General features: G+C 40.2%; 1 protein-coding gene across 1 annotated transcript in view; it reads left to right on the forward strand.

The window, feature by feature from the left end:
* The window catches only part of asap3 (ArfGAP with SH3 domain, ankyrin repeat and PH domain 3), a 47,478-nt gene that overhangs the window by 19,950 nt on the left and 12,122 nt on the right, over positions 1–15,406 (forward strand). Inside the window, exons 4-15 of the mRNA XM_053510079.1 lie at positions 644–718; positions 2,038–2,087; positions 2,172–2,283; positions 2,742–2,827; positions 5,664–5,739; positions 8,872–8,958; positions 9,094–9,203; positions 11,844–11,913; positions 12,006–12,093; positions 12,610–12,658; positions 12,909–13,075; positions 14,564–14,697. Coding sequence (XP_053366054.1) covers positions 644–718; positions 2,038–2,087; positions 2,172–2,283; positions 2,742–2,827; positions 5,664–5,739; positions 8,872–8,958; positions 9,094–9,203; positions 11,844–11,913; positions 12,006–12,093; positions 12,610–12,658; positions 12,909–13,075; positions 14,564–14,697 — 1,104 coding nt within the window. The remainder of the gene's footprint in view (positions 1–643; positions 719–2,037; positions 2,088–2,171; positions 2,284–2,741; positions 2,828–5,663; positions 5,740–8,871; positions 8,959–9,093; positions 9,204–11,843; positions 11,914–12,005; positions 12,094–12,609; positions 12,659–12,908; positions 13,076–14,563; positions 14,698–15,406) is intronic.

Raw genomic sequence — 15,406 nt, forward strand, 5'->3', positions numbered from 1 at the left:
AAGTTCTTTTTAAATCCACACACACTCATTAACTTATTTTTGCGTTAAGGGGATTTTCTCATGCATTCTTTCCAAAGCAAGATTTACACAAATTCCTCTGCCAGGTCGAAGCTTTTGCTTGATTTAGAGCCACACGTTCCTCCCTTTCAGCTCCGCAGGGAAACCAAGAAATATGGAGCAGCACCTGGAAGGAAAATGCTGACGGTATATCTTATGCTGAGAGTTTACAGGGAAGTTGGACAGGATGTGTTAGAGAAGATATATATATATATATATATAATTATTATAGTATTGTGTAAAAGTCTTAGGCAGCCTGTTTTTTTTTTTTTTTTTTTTTTGGTTCGAACTTGTTATACATGTCTATTTTATGACTTCATTATTGAGTCAGTACAAAATCTTATTTCCAGAAAATAAAGCAGCATATTACGTGAAAGAGGACTTTTTAGACAAACAAAAAGAAAGGCTTCGCTTTTTATAACTGAATACATTATGTAGTATTTATAAAAGTAAAAACTTTTTTTTAAGGATGTTAGTTATTTGCATGTGCTTAGACTTTTGAACAGGTGTGTGTGTGTATGTGTGTGTGTGTATCTGATGCTCGATGCCTCTCTGATTATGCGTCCGTCTCTCTGCATGTCTGCAGGTGCAGAATCTGCACAGCATCCTGTCCTTCCCTCTGGAGAATATCCTGAAGAGTGAGCTGAGAGACAGCAGACTGGTGAGTGTCCCAGAGATTGTTGAAGGATCAATTAAAGTCTGCATCAAAGCTGCAGTAATTAAGGTGCAGTTATCAATATTAAAGATGCAGTAAATCAGTTGTCGATATTAAAGGGGCGGTAGGTCCGCTGTCGATATTAAAGGAGCGGTAGGTCCGCGTTACATATTAAAGGGGCGGTAGGTCCACTGTCGATATTGAAGGGGCAGTAGATCCGCGTTCGATATTAAAGGGGCGGTAGGTTCCGCGTTCGATATTAAAGGGGCGGTAGGTTCCGCGTTAGATATTAAAGGGGCGGTAGGTTCCTTGTCAGATATTAAAGGGGCGGTAGGTTCCTTGTCAGATATTAAAGGGGCGGTAGGTTCCTTGTCAGATATTAAAGGGGCGGTAGGTTCCTTGTCAGATATTAAAGGGGCGGTAGGTTCCTTGTCAGATATTAAAGGGGTGGTAGGTCCGCGTTCTATATCAAAGAGGCGGTAGGTTCGCGTTCAATATTAAAGGGGCGGTAGGTTCCTTGTCAGATATTAAAGGGGCGGTAGGTTCCTTGTCAGATATTAAAGGGGCGGTAGGTTCCTTGTCAGATATTAAAGGGGCGGTAGGTTCCTTGTCAGATATTAAATGGGTGGTAGGTCCGCGTTCGATATCAAAGAGGCGGTAGGTCCGCGTTCGATATTAAAGGGGCGGTAGGTCCGTGTTCGATATTAAAGGGGCGGTAGGTTCGTTGTCGATATTAAAAGGTGCGGTAGGTTTCTTGTCTATGAAAGGGGCGGTGGGTTCCTTATTGATATTAAAGGTGAAATAAGTGAAAAATGTGTAAGATTGCACCCTTACGGCTTCAGGATTTATGGTGTGATCCTGACTTAAACTCTGTGTAGAGTTCTGGATGTTTTTCCTGTTGTCGTGTGAGTTAATATTCCTCTCTGGCTCGGGTTTATGTTTATAACGGACACTATTGTTTCTTTAATGCTTTCTTAAAAGCAGACGAAGTCAGTGTCAGTTAAACCAGAGTGTAATGAGACCCTTTAAATACTTGATGGTTTTCTTAAGGCTTTGTCCAATACATTCATCCAAGAGTGGTTTTGAAAACCATAATATTTGTTCTGTTACAATAAAAAAAAAAACAGAAACAGACGGCAAATGAAAGCGCACCATCTCTTTTATTCTTGTACAGAAAAACAGATTTTCAATTTGCATAAGTGAATTACAAACACAAGGACGACATGGAGAGTTTGACCTTACTGTCTGACCTAAATGACTATTATTAATCATTTTTATTCTTTCTTCATGCCATTTCTCTTTGTCCTTCCTTTCGTCTGTTTCAGGACCTGAAGAAGCAGATGGAGCGAGGCTGGAAAGATTATGACGTTAAAATGTAAGAATGCACACCTCTACCTTTAATTTATGGAGGAAGGAATAAGCAAGGCGAAGAGACTCTAGAGTTCTTTGTGTCTCTCAGGGGGAAGCTGGAGAGGGAGCGGCAGAAGCAGTACGGTCTGATACGCCTGGACTCGGACATACTGGAGGACATGGAGAGAGAGAGGAGGACTTTCCAGCTGCAGATGTGTGAGGTGGTTAAAGTTAACAGAAAGTGCTTAGGTCATGTTCTCTGTGTGTGGTTTGGAGATGTTTTTTCCCTTTTGTTTGAGGATTAGAAGAACTTTTAGCTTTAATTGCACTGCTGAACCAGGATAAAGCGATAAATTAAAATAAAGTTGAAGGAGAGGGGAATTCTCTTCTTCTTGTTCTGCAGAGACTCCTCTTTTCCCCTCTCTGGCCGCAGACCTCCAGATGTTCTTCAGTTCTTGCTTTACTTCGGCAGATGGATATTTATTTCTGCGTAAACAGCCTCTGACACGAGCACTTTGCTAAAATGGTTGTGTTAGATCTTTGTGTTGGTTTTCTCCTGAGATCAGTCCGCCATCCTGGAGCACTGATTAAACAGACTGAAAGAAAATAGAAGTTGACAAGTTCTTATCTTCTCTGTCTCTCTCCCTGTCTCTGTCTCTCTCTGTCTGTCTCACTGCAGTATTTACTGAAGGTGCAGGAGATGAAGATACGCCAGGGTCCTGATCTGCTCCAGAGTCTTATCAAGTATTTCCAAGCACAGCTTAAGTACGTTTTTAGAGCATCAAAATGTAACTTACTCTTATGTTTACCCTCCAGAATGATTATTTTCTACCCACCTACCTACAAATCCACCCACTAACCTTTATAACTACCCACCCAACCATCCCAACACATACCTACGCATCTACCTACCTAACAACCCACCCACCCACTTGCCTTCCTGACTCACTCACTTACCACCCACCTAACCAACTACCTTCCTAACTACCCACCCACGCACCCACTCACCCACTTACCCACCAATACCTATGTACCAACTAGGGCTGCAACTAACGATTATTTTGATAATCGATTAGTTGGGCGATTATGTTTTCGGTTAATCGATTAATCGGACAAAACCTAACCGCTTCTTAAATTTGATATTTTGCTTATAACTATTAAAAAAACATAAATCAGGGTATTATTTATGTATAAAAATAAACTTTTAAAAATGCAAAAGCCACATATAGAGTTTAATAATCTTTAATTTTGACATTTTAAACCTTAAATAAAATGTAGTATATAATATATACAGTTTATATATATATATATATATATATATATATATATATATATATATATATATATAAATATACACACACACACACACTGTATATATATATATATCTACTGTTATTTGCACCGTGTAAATTAAGCTGATCTAAAATAGCGCCATTTAACTAATCACTATTGCTCATGAGGTGATTGCGCAATGTGATGCTAGCGAGTAGCACGTGAACAGATCTAGCGCGAGTGTCCCGAAGTTAGCGAACAGTTTTAAAAAAAAACACTTAAACTATACCACTTTTACACGATGAAGAGATACAGTTTTTACCGACCCTGCTGACGTTTCGCCATCTGTAACACCAACATGTTTTCTTTTTAAGTGTTCGTGCATGACATGCCATGAAAGCTCGGTCTTGCATAGTGTGCAGGTTATCGTCTTCTTAGAGGCGTTTAATGTGAACTGCTATCAAACCTTGGAGGACTCGGGGCGCGCGCTTTTTCCTGCAGAGGCTCCTGTAACCTCCATTGCGCGAGCGGCTGTGTATCTGTGTGTATTTGTGCATCTTCTGGTCGCGCGCCTCAGTGACGTGAGCAGCCCAACTAATCGATAACGGCATTCGTTGACAACGAATTTCATTATCGATAATTATCGATTTTATCGATTAGTTGTTGCTCCCTAGTACCAACCCACCTACCCAACTACCTTTCCAACAACCCACCCAACCCCTAACTACCCACTCACTTACCCACCTATCTACCCTTTAATATACCCACCCACCTACTGTATCTACAAACCAACCACCCACCCACCCACCCATACCTACAGTACCTACCTACCTACCAACCCATCCACCCACTAACCTTTATAACTACCCACCCAACCCCTAACAACCTACCCACCCACCCACCTACCTACTTATAAACCAACCATCCCAACCCATACCTACCTATTAACATACCTATCCAACATACTTGCCTTCCTGACTCACCCACCACCCACCTAACCAACTACCTTCCTAACTACCCACCCACCCACTTACCTACCAACCCACTTACCCACCAATACCTATGTACCAACCCACCTACCCACCTACCTTTCCAACAACCCACCCAACCCCTAACTACCCACCCACTCACTCACCCACCTATCTACCCATCAATATACCCACCCACCTACTGTATCTACAAACCAACCCACCCATCCACCCACTCACTAACCCACTCACCCACCAACCTACCAACCTTCCCAGAAGACTGGAGCTTGTTATCATTGTGTGTGTGATGCGAATGTGATATTCCATGGGTGTGATGATAAACCTTGGACCATTGAATGTATTTGCAACAGAGAGTTTCACTTATCTGCTTTAAACAAACTGCTTGAATGTCGTAAGCCGTGTGGACTTCACCCAACCTCTGTGGCAGCAATATTTGTATTAGTGTAACAGGTTTTAAGTAAAACGTTATTTTAAGGCGAGGCTCATTTTTAATATGTCGGGTTGATTTTTGTGTAAATGTAAAACTGATATCAAGTCTCAAAGCATATTGTTTTTTATTTTCAAAGTTGATTATGTTCTCCTTTTTTTGATGAGTTCTTTGTCCGTTAGTGACTAGACTACATTCTTCGAGACCGATAATGATTATTAGGTAATTATTAAGATCATAATAATTATTAGATCAATAAACTAGGGAGTAGTTCAGTGCTCCTTCAGCTGTTATCGCCTCTGGATGCGAGTCTATAATGGTTGTTGTTTTTTTTGTTTTTTTAAAAAAAAAAGGTGAAAGCACACACATACTCCACTTTCATACATATCAATTAGCTAAAAAGTGTTTTAAAAAAGAAAAAACAACATTTTTTGTAGTGTGATGCAATACCATGACATCATCAAACAGCAATGAGTCGTCCAGTGTTTTGTTTATAAACTAAAATTCCTCCCCAAGTAAACATGGAATATGTGAACCTCTACGCAAGTAGAAGTGTGTGTCTATACAGTACAGTACCAGTCACAAGTTTGGATTTATTTTCTACATTTTGTAACAATAATGGAGATTTCAGAACTATGAAATAATAAACATGATGTTGGGTAATAAAGCAAAAACAAAACAAAAAAACCGTTGCTGTTTTAAGACATAAACAGGGTCAGCTGTTCTGGAACAGTTCCCGCAAGAACAGTATCGTCAAGTCCCATGATGAAACTGGCTCTAACAAACAGCACGTCAGATTATTACCGTTATGAAGCTTTAAAGATCATAAGTAGCAGAATATATATATATGTTACAGTATACGAGGACAGAAATGTAAATGTGTATGTTTGAGATCTTTTTTCTTTTCTTTCAGTTTCTTTCAGGATGGATTGAAAGCCGCTGAAAATCTCAGTCCATTTGTGGAAAAGCTAGCAGCCTCTGTTCACACGGTAATGAGTGTGTGTGTGTGTATCCCTTTAAACATACAGTATATATACAGTACGGCACATGTATACCCGGCCAGTACACGAAGATGGTGCAGATTATATAATCTTTTGCCTTTATGGAAGGATTTTGTTAATGTTCTGTACGTAACTGTAACACGAGCTCTTGAGTTTCATTTTTTTTTGAAAATCTCCTGCAATAACCCTCGTCTCAGATTGCCGTGTAATGACTCCTTAGTCAGAGTCAGACGTTAAACTTAATCACCCGGTGCTGGTTTGGCTTCAACACAAGGAACAAAGATAAACTGGAATTCTGCTGTATACACTGCAGGCAGTGACGTGTGTGTGTGTGTGTGTGCATGCATGCGTGTGTGTTGTCTTTTTTTTTTCCCCCCCACAAGAGGAAATGAGAGAGGCTGAATTATTGAAATGTTGTCTAATTAAAAGAGAATTTCAAGAGAATATACACGTACTGTATGTACCCGAGACAGCTTAGCTTGCCGCGTCCTGACCTTAAAAAGCTCATCATCAAGACTACGGTCCACTTATAACTTCAAAGCGAGTTTAAGAAAACATGATTTTCAAGCAAGCTGGCAGTTTTTATTATAGAATTCTTTATTTCAAGGAGAATCCAAGAATAAGTGACCGTGCAAATTCGACAGTTTGATGAACCGATCACAGAAATTTCTCTCTAAACAAAGCGGCTGTTCTAGAACCGAAAGCTTCAGAGAGAATTTAAGACTAAGTGACTTAAAAGTTTATTTTAGAGCTCATAACTTCAGAACAACATTTATTCAGACATGAATGGAAAATTTTCTAGCAATGCTCGGATTATTTTAGAATTTTTCATTAAAAAAAATTCTAGAAGTGACTTTGAGTGTGTTTATTAAGATTTTTTCCCCTTATCTAGAATATTCGTGAGTTCTAGACCTTAAAAATTCAACAACACTAATTGCTCATAAAAGCTCCCAACAGATGATTCTCGAGGTAATGAACTTAAAAAGGTTTTTCTCAACTCTATTATTCTTCTACAATTCTGCAATTTAAAGAGTTCTTCACCAAAACAACTCATAACTTGAACGAATTCTTTTTAGGTATTGATTTTTTTTTTTTTTTTTTTTTTTAAGTTTCAGCCCAGATTTTTACAATTCCTAACTCTGGTGTAAGTGACCTTAAAATGTGTTTATTAACACTGCATTTGTTTCTTTTATCAAGATTTTTAAAACTTGTTTACTTTAAAGAATTATAAGTGATTAGGCAACATTATTTCTTTAACAGTCCAATTATTCCAGAGCTCCTCAGTTTAACAATAATTGCAGAATATTCTTGATTTCTAGACCTTAACATTTTAACAACAACCCAAAAGATTATTCTCAAGTAAATGAACTTGGGTATTTCGCAACAGCGTTATCCTGTTTAGAATTCTTCTTTAGACTAGTTTACAGGAACAACTCATAAATTAAAAAGAATTTTTTTTTTGTAAAAATTAAATTTTTTTGTTGTTTTTTGGGGGGGGATTTTTTCCAGATTTTCTCCCTAATTTAGTCGTGGCCAATTCCTCCGCGTCACTAGGGGGCTCCCATTAAGGCGACTACTACCATTCAGCCCGGAGGGCCGAAGACTATCACGTGTTTCCTCCAAACTGCGCGACCGCATCTTTTTAAACTGCCCGCTCACGCACTGTTAGGGGCGGAGTTACACACTGGTAGGAAAGCGCTAGCCGCTCCTTCCGCGTGCGCGAGCTCACAGACGCCCCTGATTGGCTGTAGAGCCGTGATTAATGTGGGAGTGCAAGTACCTCTCATCCCTCCCCCCTAAGAGAGCTCGGCCAATCAGCTCTCTCTAGACCTCCGGCTGTGAGAAGTAACCCAGGGATCGAACCAGCGATCCCTGGAAGATAGGGGGAGCACTTTACCACTGCGCCACTCAGAGGCCCTAAGAATTGAATTTTAAGATTTTTAAAACTTGTTCACTTTAAAGAATCATATATGATTAGGCGAAGTTACTTTTTAACAGTGCAATTATTTAATACAATAATTCTAGAATATTCTTAAATTCTAGACCTCAAAAGTTAGATACCACTGGTTCAAAACCTAAAAGATGATTCTAGAAGTGCAAATGCTGGTTAAGGATTAAGCAATTCTCTATTTGGAGATTTTTTTTTTTTTTAAGTCTAAATCTGTACTAGAATTATGAAAGGTGCAGGTCTAGCTCCGTGGTTAAGATGTCAGATTTCTGATCAGAAGGTCCCAGGTTCGAACACAGAGGGACCACTGTTGGGCCCTTGAGCCAGTCCCCTAAGCCTCAACTGCTCTGATGTGTAATGGGATAAAAATGTAAGTCTTTTTCGATAAGGGCGTCTGCTAAATGCCGTAAATGTCCGTTTGTCCAGTCAGATGTGCGGTGCATGACATTTTTTAGACCACAGATTTGAGGTGATTGATTCTGTGTTAGAACTTCTAAGGGAGCTCAGCGGAGAGCAGAGTGAAATTCTAGAATTGCGCAACATTACAGTGTAAATCATTAATCTGCGGATTCATTCGGTCTGTTCGGTAACGGTGTGTCTGCCTGCCTAAGGCTCTACAATATTACATAATATTGGACAAACACCCTATTAAAGAAATTCCTGGTCCACGTCCCAGCTCCTGAGGTTTTATATGAAAGTAGGGCATGTTCCAGCAAATCTGTTGCTTTGCATAAAAACTGGTTTGGTTGAAGCTCATAGAAACACGTTCTCGCAGACTTTCGATTCAGCTTGGAAAAAGTCTAAACCCTGACTTGAGTGTAAGATTTGGCGATGGTATTACACTGTTATTAGGATTCGTATTCAGCTGGCAGGTAAAAGACAGATCAGGAAGACATTTAAACCTTCCCCGTCATCACACACACACACACACACACACACACATACTGTACATGTGCAATGATTCCAGCAAGCCAGTGTGATTATGGATTCCTGATGTGAAAAGAAGCAGAACGTCATTACTGGAGATGCTGGTCGCTCAGTGTAGACCTCAGCTTGCAATGTAAGATTCCTCGGAGGTTGCGAATTAACCGGCGTGTTTGTTTTATACACAGTTGTTAATTGAGTGGTTTTGGGTTTGTGAAACTCTAACCAGCAGTTTGTCCTGCACTCAGGTTCGTCAGGAAGAGGACGAGCACGTGAAGCAGCTCTCTCAGCTCCGTGACTGTCTCCGGAGTCAGCTTCAAGTGGAGGGTAAAGAGGTAACTGCAACTCACTCTACGCTAGGGTTAGGGCTTGATGTGAATGTAAATAAAGGCCTTTAATATAGATTTTAAAAATCAGGATACCATGATGATGGTGATGATGATGGTGGGGATGTGCTTCTTCCATTTCAGGATTATCTAAACAGGAAGAACTCCGGGCACGGCTACAGCATCCACCAGCCACAAGGCAACAAGAAATACGGCACCGAGAAATCGGGCTTCCTGCTCAAGAAGAGCGACGGGTGAGTCAGGGCCGCCGCCTGTGCCGCAATCCGAACCGGTTTGGATACAGTAATCAGTATTAAACCCTATTTATGTGTAGAGACGCAGACACTTACGTCATTTCATTGTCTTTCATAATTACACAGTTAAAATCACATATTTTATATATGAAACAACGTATAAAGAATAATCATAATTAACCCAATACTTAAAAAAAAAAACATTTACCAGCTGTAACAGGATGAGAAACAACCGAACACCAACCATGTCCCAGTGTTGTCCATAACGCTGCCGAATTAATGTCACCACTAACGAACGTTCCTGCTGAGACGGAGAGAGACACCAATCAGCCTTAACATTTAAACCGAATATAAATAAGATGTATATTCACATATTTACGAAGGGGTATACACACTTCAACAGTTGTTGTCCACACCCATTTTTAAAGCTCGAATTGAATCATGGCACCTCGGCATACAAACGCCCCGCCTTAAGAATTTCCGTCTTAAGGTACCCAAAAAAAAAAAAGCTAGCCGAATCGAGCGGCGGCGAAGTTGCGCGTACGTCCGGGAGCCGTTCAAAACTTGTTTGCATCAGTGGAAAGCCAAGCGCATTTTGTGCACAACAGCAAGAAGAAAAGGGGTTTGGTTTTTAAAGCAGCCGGTGCCAAGAGGAATCATAAATTAAGATTAAGTGAGGTTTAATGTTTAATAATTTCATATTTTATTCCATTTACATGTCTTTTTTAAATGCAAAAATATGATTATAGTAATGGAAATTGGTGTATAATTGGTAATAGATATAAACGATGGGAAAATGCGTTTCGCAATACAAACTCCGCCTTAAGAACTCGCCTCCGGAACGGATTAAATTTATATGCCGAGGTGCCGCTGCTTTCATGTTTCCTCTAAAGATGTCAGTAGTTGTCCTCATCGTTGATGCAATCATATGATCATCAGAAGAGAGGCGTATATTTCTCAGACCCCTGCGTGTATAGACGCATATTTTTTCATTATAATCAGATGATGTCATGTTTTTGAGAAATAATGTTTGGGTTATTAAATTAAACCACAGGCAGAAATGTGAAAAAGAGGACTAAAGCACGAGCATTCATATGTTGTTGTCACTGATCATGTAGATCATGAACCGTAACACGTGTAGAATTGTGATGGGGGGAAATAGTGTGTGTATGTGTATGTGTGTGTGCACGGTTCTAAGCGTGAGACTGGTGTCTGACCCAAAGTGTCATGTCTGGAGTTTCCGACATCCTCCCTGACCAGGATGAACAGCTTACTGAGCGTGAATAACTTTTTTTTTTTTCTTCACTTCCTTTATATAATGAAATACAGATGTGCGTTTAATTAACGGGTGTTGTGCAGTTTATGTAAATCGGACAGGATATACAAACAGTTTATCCTCTGCTCACATGCTATTCAACTGTTTTTTTTTTTTAGCATAAACAAACTTATCAAACTTTGTCACTAAACCAGACGCTAATGTGTATATTGGGAAATCACTAGAATGTTTTTTGCCAAACACACTTTATTTGTTCCCTTAGCCCCCAACCCCCCCCCCCCCCCCACCCCGCCCCCACCCCACCAACACTGATGGTAAGATTAGGATGATGATGATGATTGTTGGCTCAGTCCTGGACCAGGGGAAGACGTGGGCTGCAGACGGAAGTGGATTGCGTTTGAATGTGTGCGTTAGTGTGTACTTGTATAATTCAGATGTTCTTCATTAAGTCTGGTTTGAAGATTCAGCAGACTCCAAGATTACACATTGAGATAACAAATACACACACACACTGGTGTACAGATCGGATCTCACGGTCAGACTCAAACATGAATGAGTTGGCCTGTTAGTCAGCTTAAAAACAAGCCAGAAAAAGCCTCTGTTCCGTGTCTCACCACGTCCGCGGGTTTATCATGTTACTGAGCTCACGCGGTTCCCCCACGTCCATATGGGTTTCCTTTGGATTTCTGGACTCCTCCCACCGCGTAGATTCGATATATTAAATGGAATGAGGTAACAGCCTCAGCAGCGACCTCATTTCCCCTCTCGTCTGTTCCAACCACTCAGCGTTCAGCATCTGCCATCATCTGTCCCCGTTCCTCACTGCTTCATGCCTCAGGTTAGATGCTTTTTATGCTCGAATGATTCATAGGTCACTGTGCGGTATAACAAACAAAAAAACGTTCCTTTGAAAAGGCTCAGGTACAAGGACTGGAGTGAGAATGAGAGATGAATGAGGGAGGCTTAAGACGACATTAAACATACAAGAAAGTCTGGAGCTTCGGAAGGGAAAATATGAAGAATGAGAGCACAGCTCAAGACTTTGTTTGTTTAGAGCCGCGCTCTTTAGGACAAGCGTCTTGTTTGTGTTGCGCGACTTGAAGGTAGGAAATGGGAGTTGGAAACTTCCTTTGACTTCTTCCCAAGAAAATCCAGTCCAGATGCAGAGAGAAAATAAACAGTGACTCATCAGGAGAAGTTGCTTTCTTCCAGAACTCGTTCCGGGCTTTTATAAAAATCCATCTTTTGATGATGGGGGATGACAGCCATGAGGTTCTGGCCCGAGATCTGAGCCGCGTTTCAGGTCTGGTGGACGAGTCCGTGATCTCAGTGTTCCATGATGTCTCTGTGTTTTTATGTTGCAGGATCAGGAAGGTGTGGCAGAAGAGGAAATGTGGAGTCAAGTACGGCTGTCTGACCATCTCGCACAGCACGGTAAGGTTCTAACATCAAACACACACACATCCTTTCAAGTCACGGATGCTGTAGGTAAACTACATTCAGGTTGTATTTGCTCTTAATCTCAGATTAACAGACCTCCGGCCAAACTCAACCTCCTCACGTGTCAGGTTCGGCCCAACCCCGATGAGAAGAGGACGTTCTCCCTTGTGACACGTACGTTCAACAATCTTGTAACGATTTAATCTCCTGGTGTCAATGTGGGAGAGAATTTGTCACGTTTTTCGTTTTGATTAATAAAACATAAAATGTAAATCTATAGGTTTTTGAAATCTTTGAAATGTCTTTATTATAATCTCTTATTTTAAGAGATATTAGATCATTATAAGCCTTTAAATGTACATTTATGATGACTTATATGCAGCTTTCTTTTTCTTATTCTTCTTCACCCCCACCCCATTCCGAGATAGAGCCCATGATTGAGTAGTGTGTGTGTGTGTGTGTGTGTGTGTCTAAATATAGTAAAGAGCCTGTGTGTGTGTGTGTGTGTGCGTGTGTTAATGAAAAGCAGTTGTTGCAATGGGCTTGTCCTAGCTTGTTATTTCTCCCTACATTCTCTGTGCTGTTTTTTTTTTTTTTTTTTTCTTCTCCCACATTGCTTCCATGATAGGCTCACTGGTCTCACACCCATTTCTCACTCTTTCTTTCTCTTTCTTTCTTTCTTTCTTCCAGATAATCGCACGTATCATTTCCAAGCAGAGGATGAACAAGAATGTATAATGTATGTATAGATTGCATTCTTTCAAACCTCCTAAGTGTTGAAACACACGATACACACGGACACACTCATGATTCCAGTCTTAGAGTCTCTTTCTTTTGTCCTGAATGTATTGTGGTATCTTATATATAGTCAACCATCACTTAAATCTGTACACATCTGACTTCAGTGACATTAGATAAGGGATTATCTATGGCGAAAGTGTTAAATGCTGAATTTTAAGTTCAACTAGTGTTCCTTTCTCTGCGTGTAGTTGGGTGTCGGTACTCCAGAACAGTAAAGAGGCGGCTCTGAACACGGCTCTCGGTGGAGATCAGCTGCAGTACCCGGGCAGCGGGTTGCAGGATCTGGCGCGGTCCATCATTTCAGGCCTGAGGAATCTTCCAGGCAACGACGCTTGCTGCGACTGCGGCGCTCCGGGTACAAACACTCATTCATAATACAATTAATCCTAATCGTTTGTTTGATTCGTCTTGTAAAGTCTGCACGCACACAGACTGTTTATACAGGTAGTCCCCGACTTACGAACATTTGAGTCCGCAGATACGAACAGACTGCAGTTCTACTTCAGGGTCAATCATGGAAGTAACTTGCGTGTATTGTACAAAAAATAAACACTGCATGGCACCAGATACCAATATTTACAATTATATAAACTATTTTAAGTATATAAGTAAATGTTTAAAATGTCTAAAGTCTGGTATATTGTGTGTGTGTGTGTGTGTGTGTGTGTGTGTGTGTGTGTGTGTGTTGCGGTGAAATGAGTCGGCCTCACTGGTTTCAATTAATCAGTTCGGGAGCATGATAATAGAAAAGGTCTGTCCTGTAAAGCTGTCCTGATGGTGAATAATCTTTATTTCGGAATAAAATCCTCAAGAAAACATAGTTCACAGTCCAATACAGTGGAAAACAACTGTGAGACAAAATAACATCCGGGATTCCCCTCGCGATTTAAGGGCGCAGAGACAACATTTGCATTCCACAGATTAATTTCCTCAGGAAAGGGGGACAGAGTTTTATTCAAGTGTATTGGTATGCTATACCACTATTGTGTATTTGTGTCAAAAGTGTACAAGACCAACTTTGTCTGACTTAAGAACAAATTCCACTTACGAACGTGCTCCCGGAATGGAACTCGTTTGTGAATCAGGAACAACCTGTAGTCTTAACACAGAGCCATTTGACAGAATGTGACAAAAGAAAATTCTTCTCTTTTTTTCTTGACACTGTGTCACATGACCATTTAATTTACATATTCATTAGTGTCTGCCAAAGATGGGCATGTACTGTTTAATTAGTTCAATGTTTATACAACACATTGTATTTGCTATAGTGATTTTATTTTATTCTCTTCATTTTAGCATACATTCTTATTCTTATTACTCATGTATTATAAATTTGGGGAACCATGTGAATCTTGAAGCTACTTAAGGAAACCACCAGTGGATGGGTGAAGTGACTTAACTAAACCATGGGTAATTTCTTTAAAACCTCTAGCAGTTAGACACCACTCACTGTCAGTACTGTCGCAGCTCTGTGTTACCAAAATGAATAAACATTGCAGCTTAACGACGTGTATTTCCAGGGTTGCAGGTTCAAATCTCATCTCTGTGCTCCGTGTGCGTGGAGTTTGCATGTTCTCCTTAAGCTTGGTGTGTTTTCTTTAGGCACCCTGGCATCCGAAGACATGCAGATTAGGCTGATTGATGTTTCCAAATTGCCCCTAGTGTATCATTGTGTGTGTGTGCTTATTCTTTGCAATGTTTTGGCACCCCATCCAGAGTGCACCCTGTTTTGAGCTCTGTTAGGCTCGAGGCCGCGGAAAATCTTATCTTCACAGGATAAACGTTATAGATGACAACTGGATGAACATATACTAATGACTAAAACGTCTGACCTCTCCTGCAGAACCCACCTGGCTCTCCTCGAACCTGGGCATCCTCACATGTATCGAATGTTCAGGAATTCACAGAGAACTCGGCGTGCACTACTCACGCATACAGTCGCTCACGCTTGACATGCTGAGTACATCTGAGCTCCTGGTAAAAATCACACACTTTCTCTTACATCCTCCTAAACCAAGTTTTATATTAATTCTAAAGTCTTATGTGCTGATTTAATGCAGAAATGTAGTGAAGTTTAAAGTAAGTAAATGCACCAAGTAACTGATGTTTGTGGAAGGAGTCTCCAGTTTTAGTGGGCAAAATAGACAAATCCCTTAACTTGAGTAAAAGTAGAGATTCTCTAATTAAATAGTACTTAAGTAAAAGTATTCTTCCATTTACAATGCTATTTGGTTAAATTACTTGCATATTAAAAAGTACTGAGCTTGTATTAGCTCCCTGTAGCATTTAAGTTACAGCAAAAGTCTTTCTCGCTTTCTGCTTCCCGACTGTAGATGTACGTACTGTTTCCTTCTTGTCCACAACCGTCTCCACTTCTGATTTCAAACACCTTCTATGTAAATCATGAAGTTATGTTAATATTTAATAGTTTTACCGCCTCAATTCCCACCACAGCGAAGTAGAAAGTATAGATATTTGTTATAGAATGCAGTTGAATAAAAGTAAAACATATGCACTAAAGAAACTACTCAAGTACTTAAAGCTGCTCAAGTAATGTTTGTGGAAGGAGTCTCCAGTTTTAGTGGGAAAAAAAGGCAAACTTGAGTACAAATAAAGTTACCCTAGCTAACATAGTACAAAAGTAAAAGTCCTCCATTTATAATTGTACTTGATTAAAAGTAAAAAA

Source organism: Clarias gariepinus, chromosome 13 (genome assembly GCF_024256425.1).
Source record: "Clarias gariepinus isolate MV-2021 ecotype Netherlands chromosome 13, CGAR_prim_01v2, whole genome shotgun sequence".
NCBI lineage: Eukaryota > Metazoa > Chordata > Actinopteri > Siluriformes > Clariidae > Clarias > Clarias gariepinus.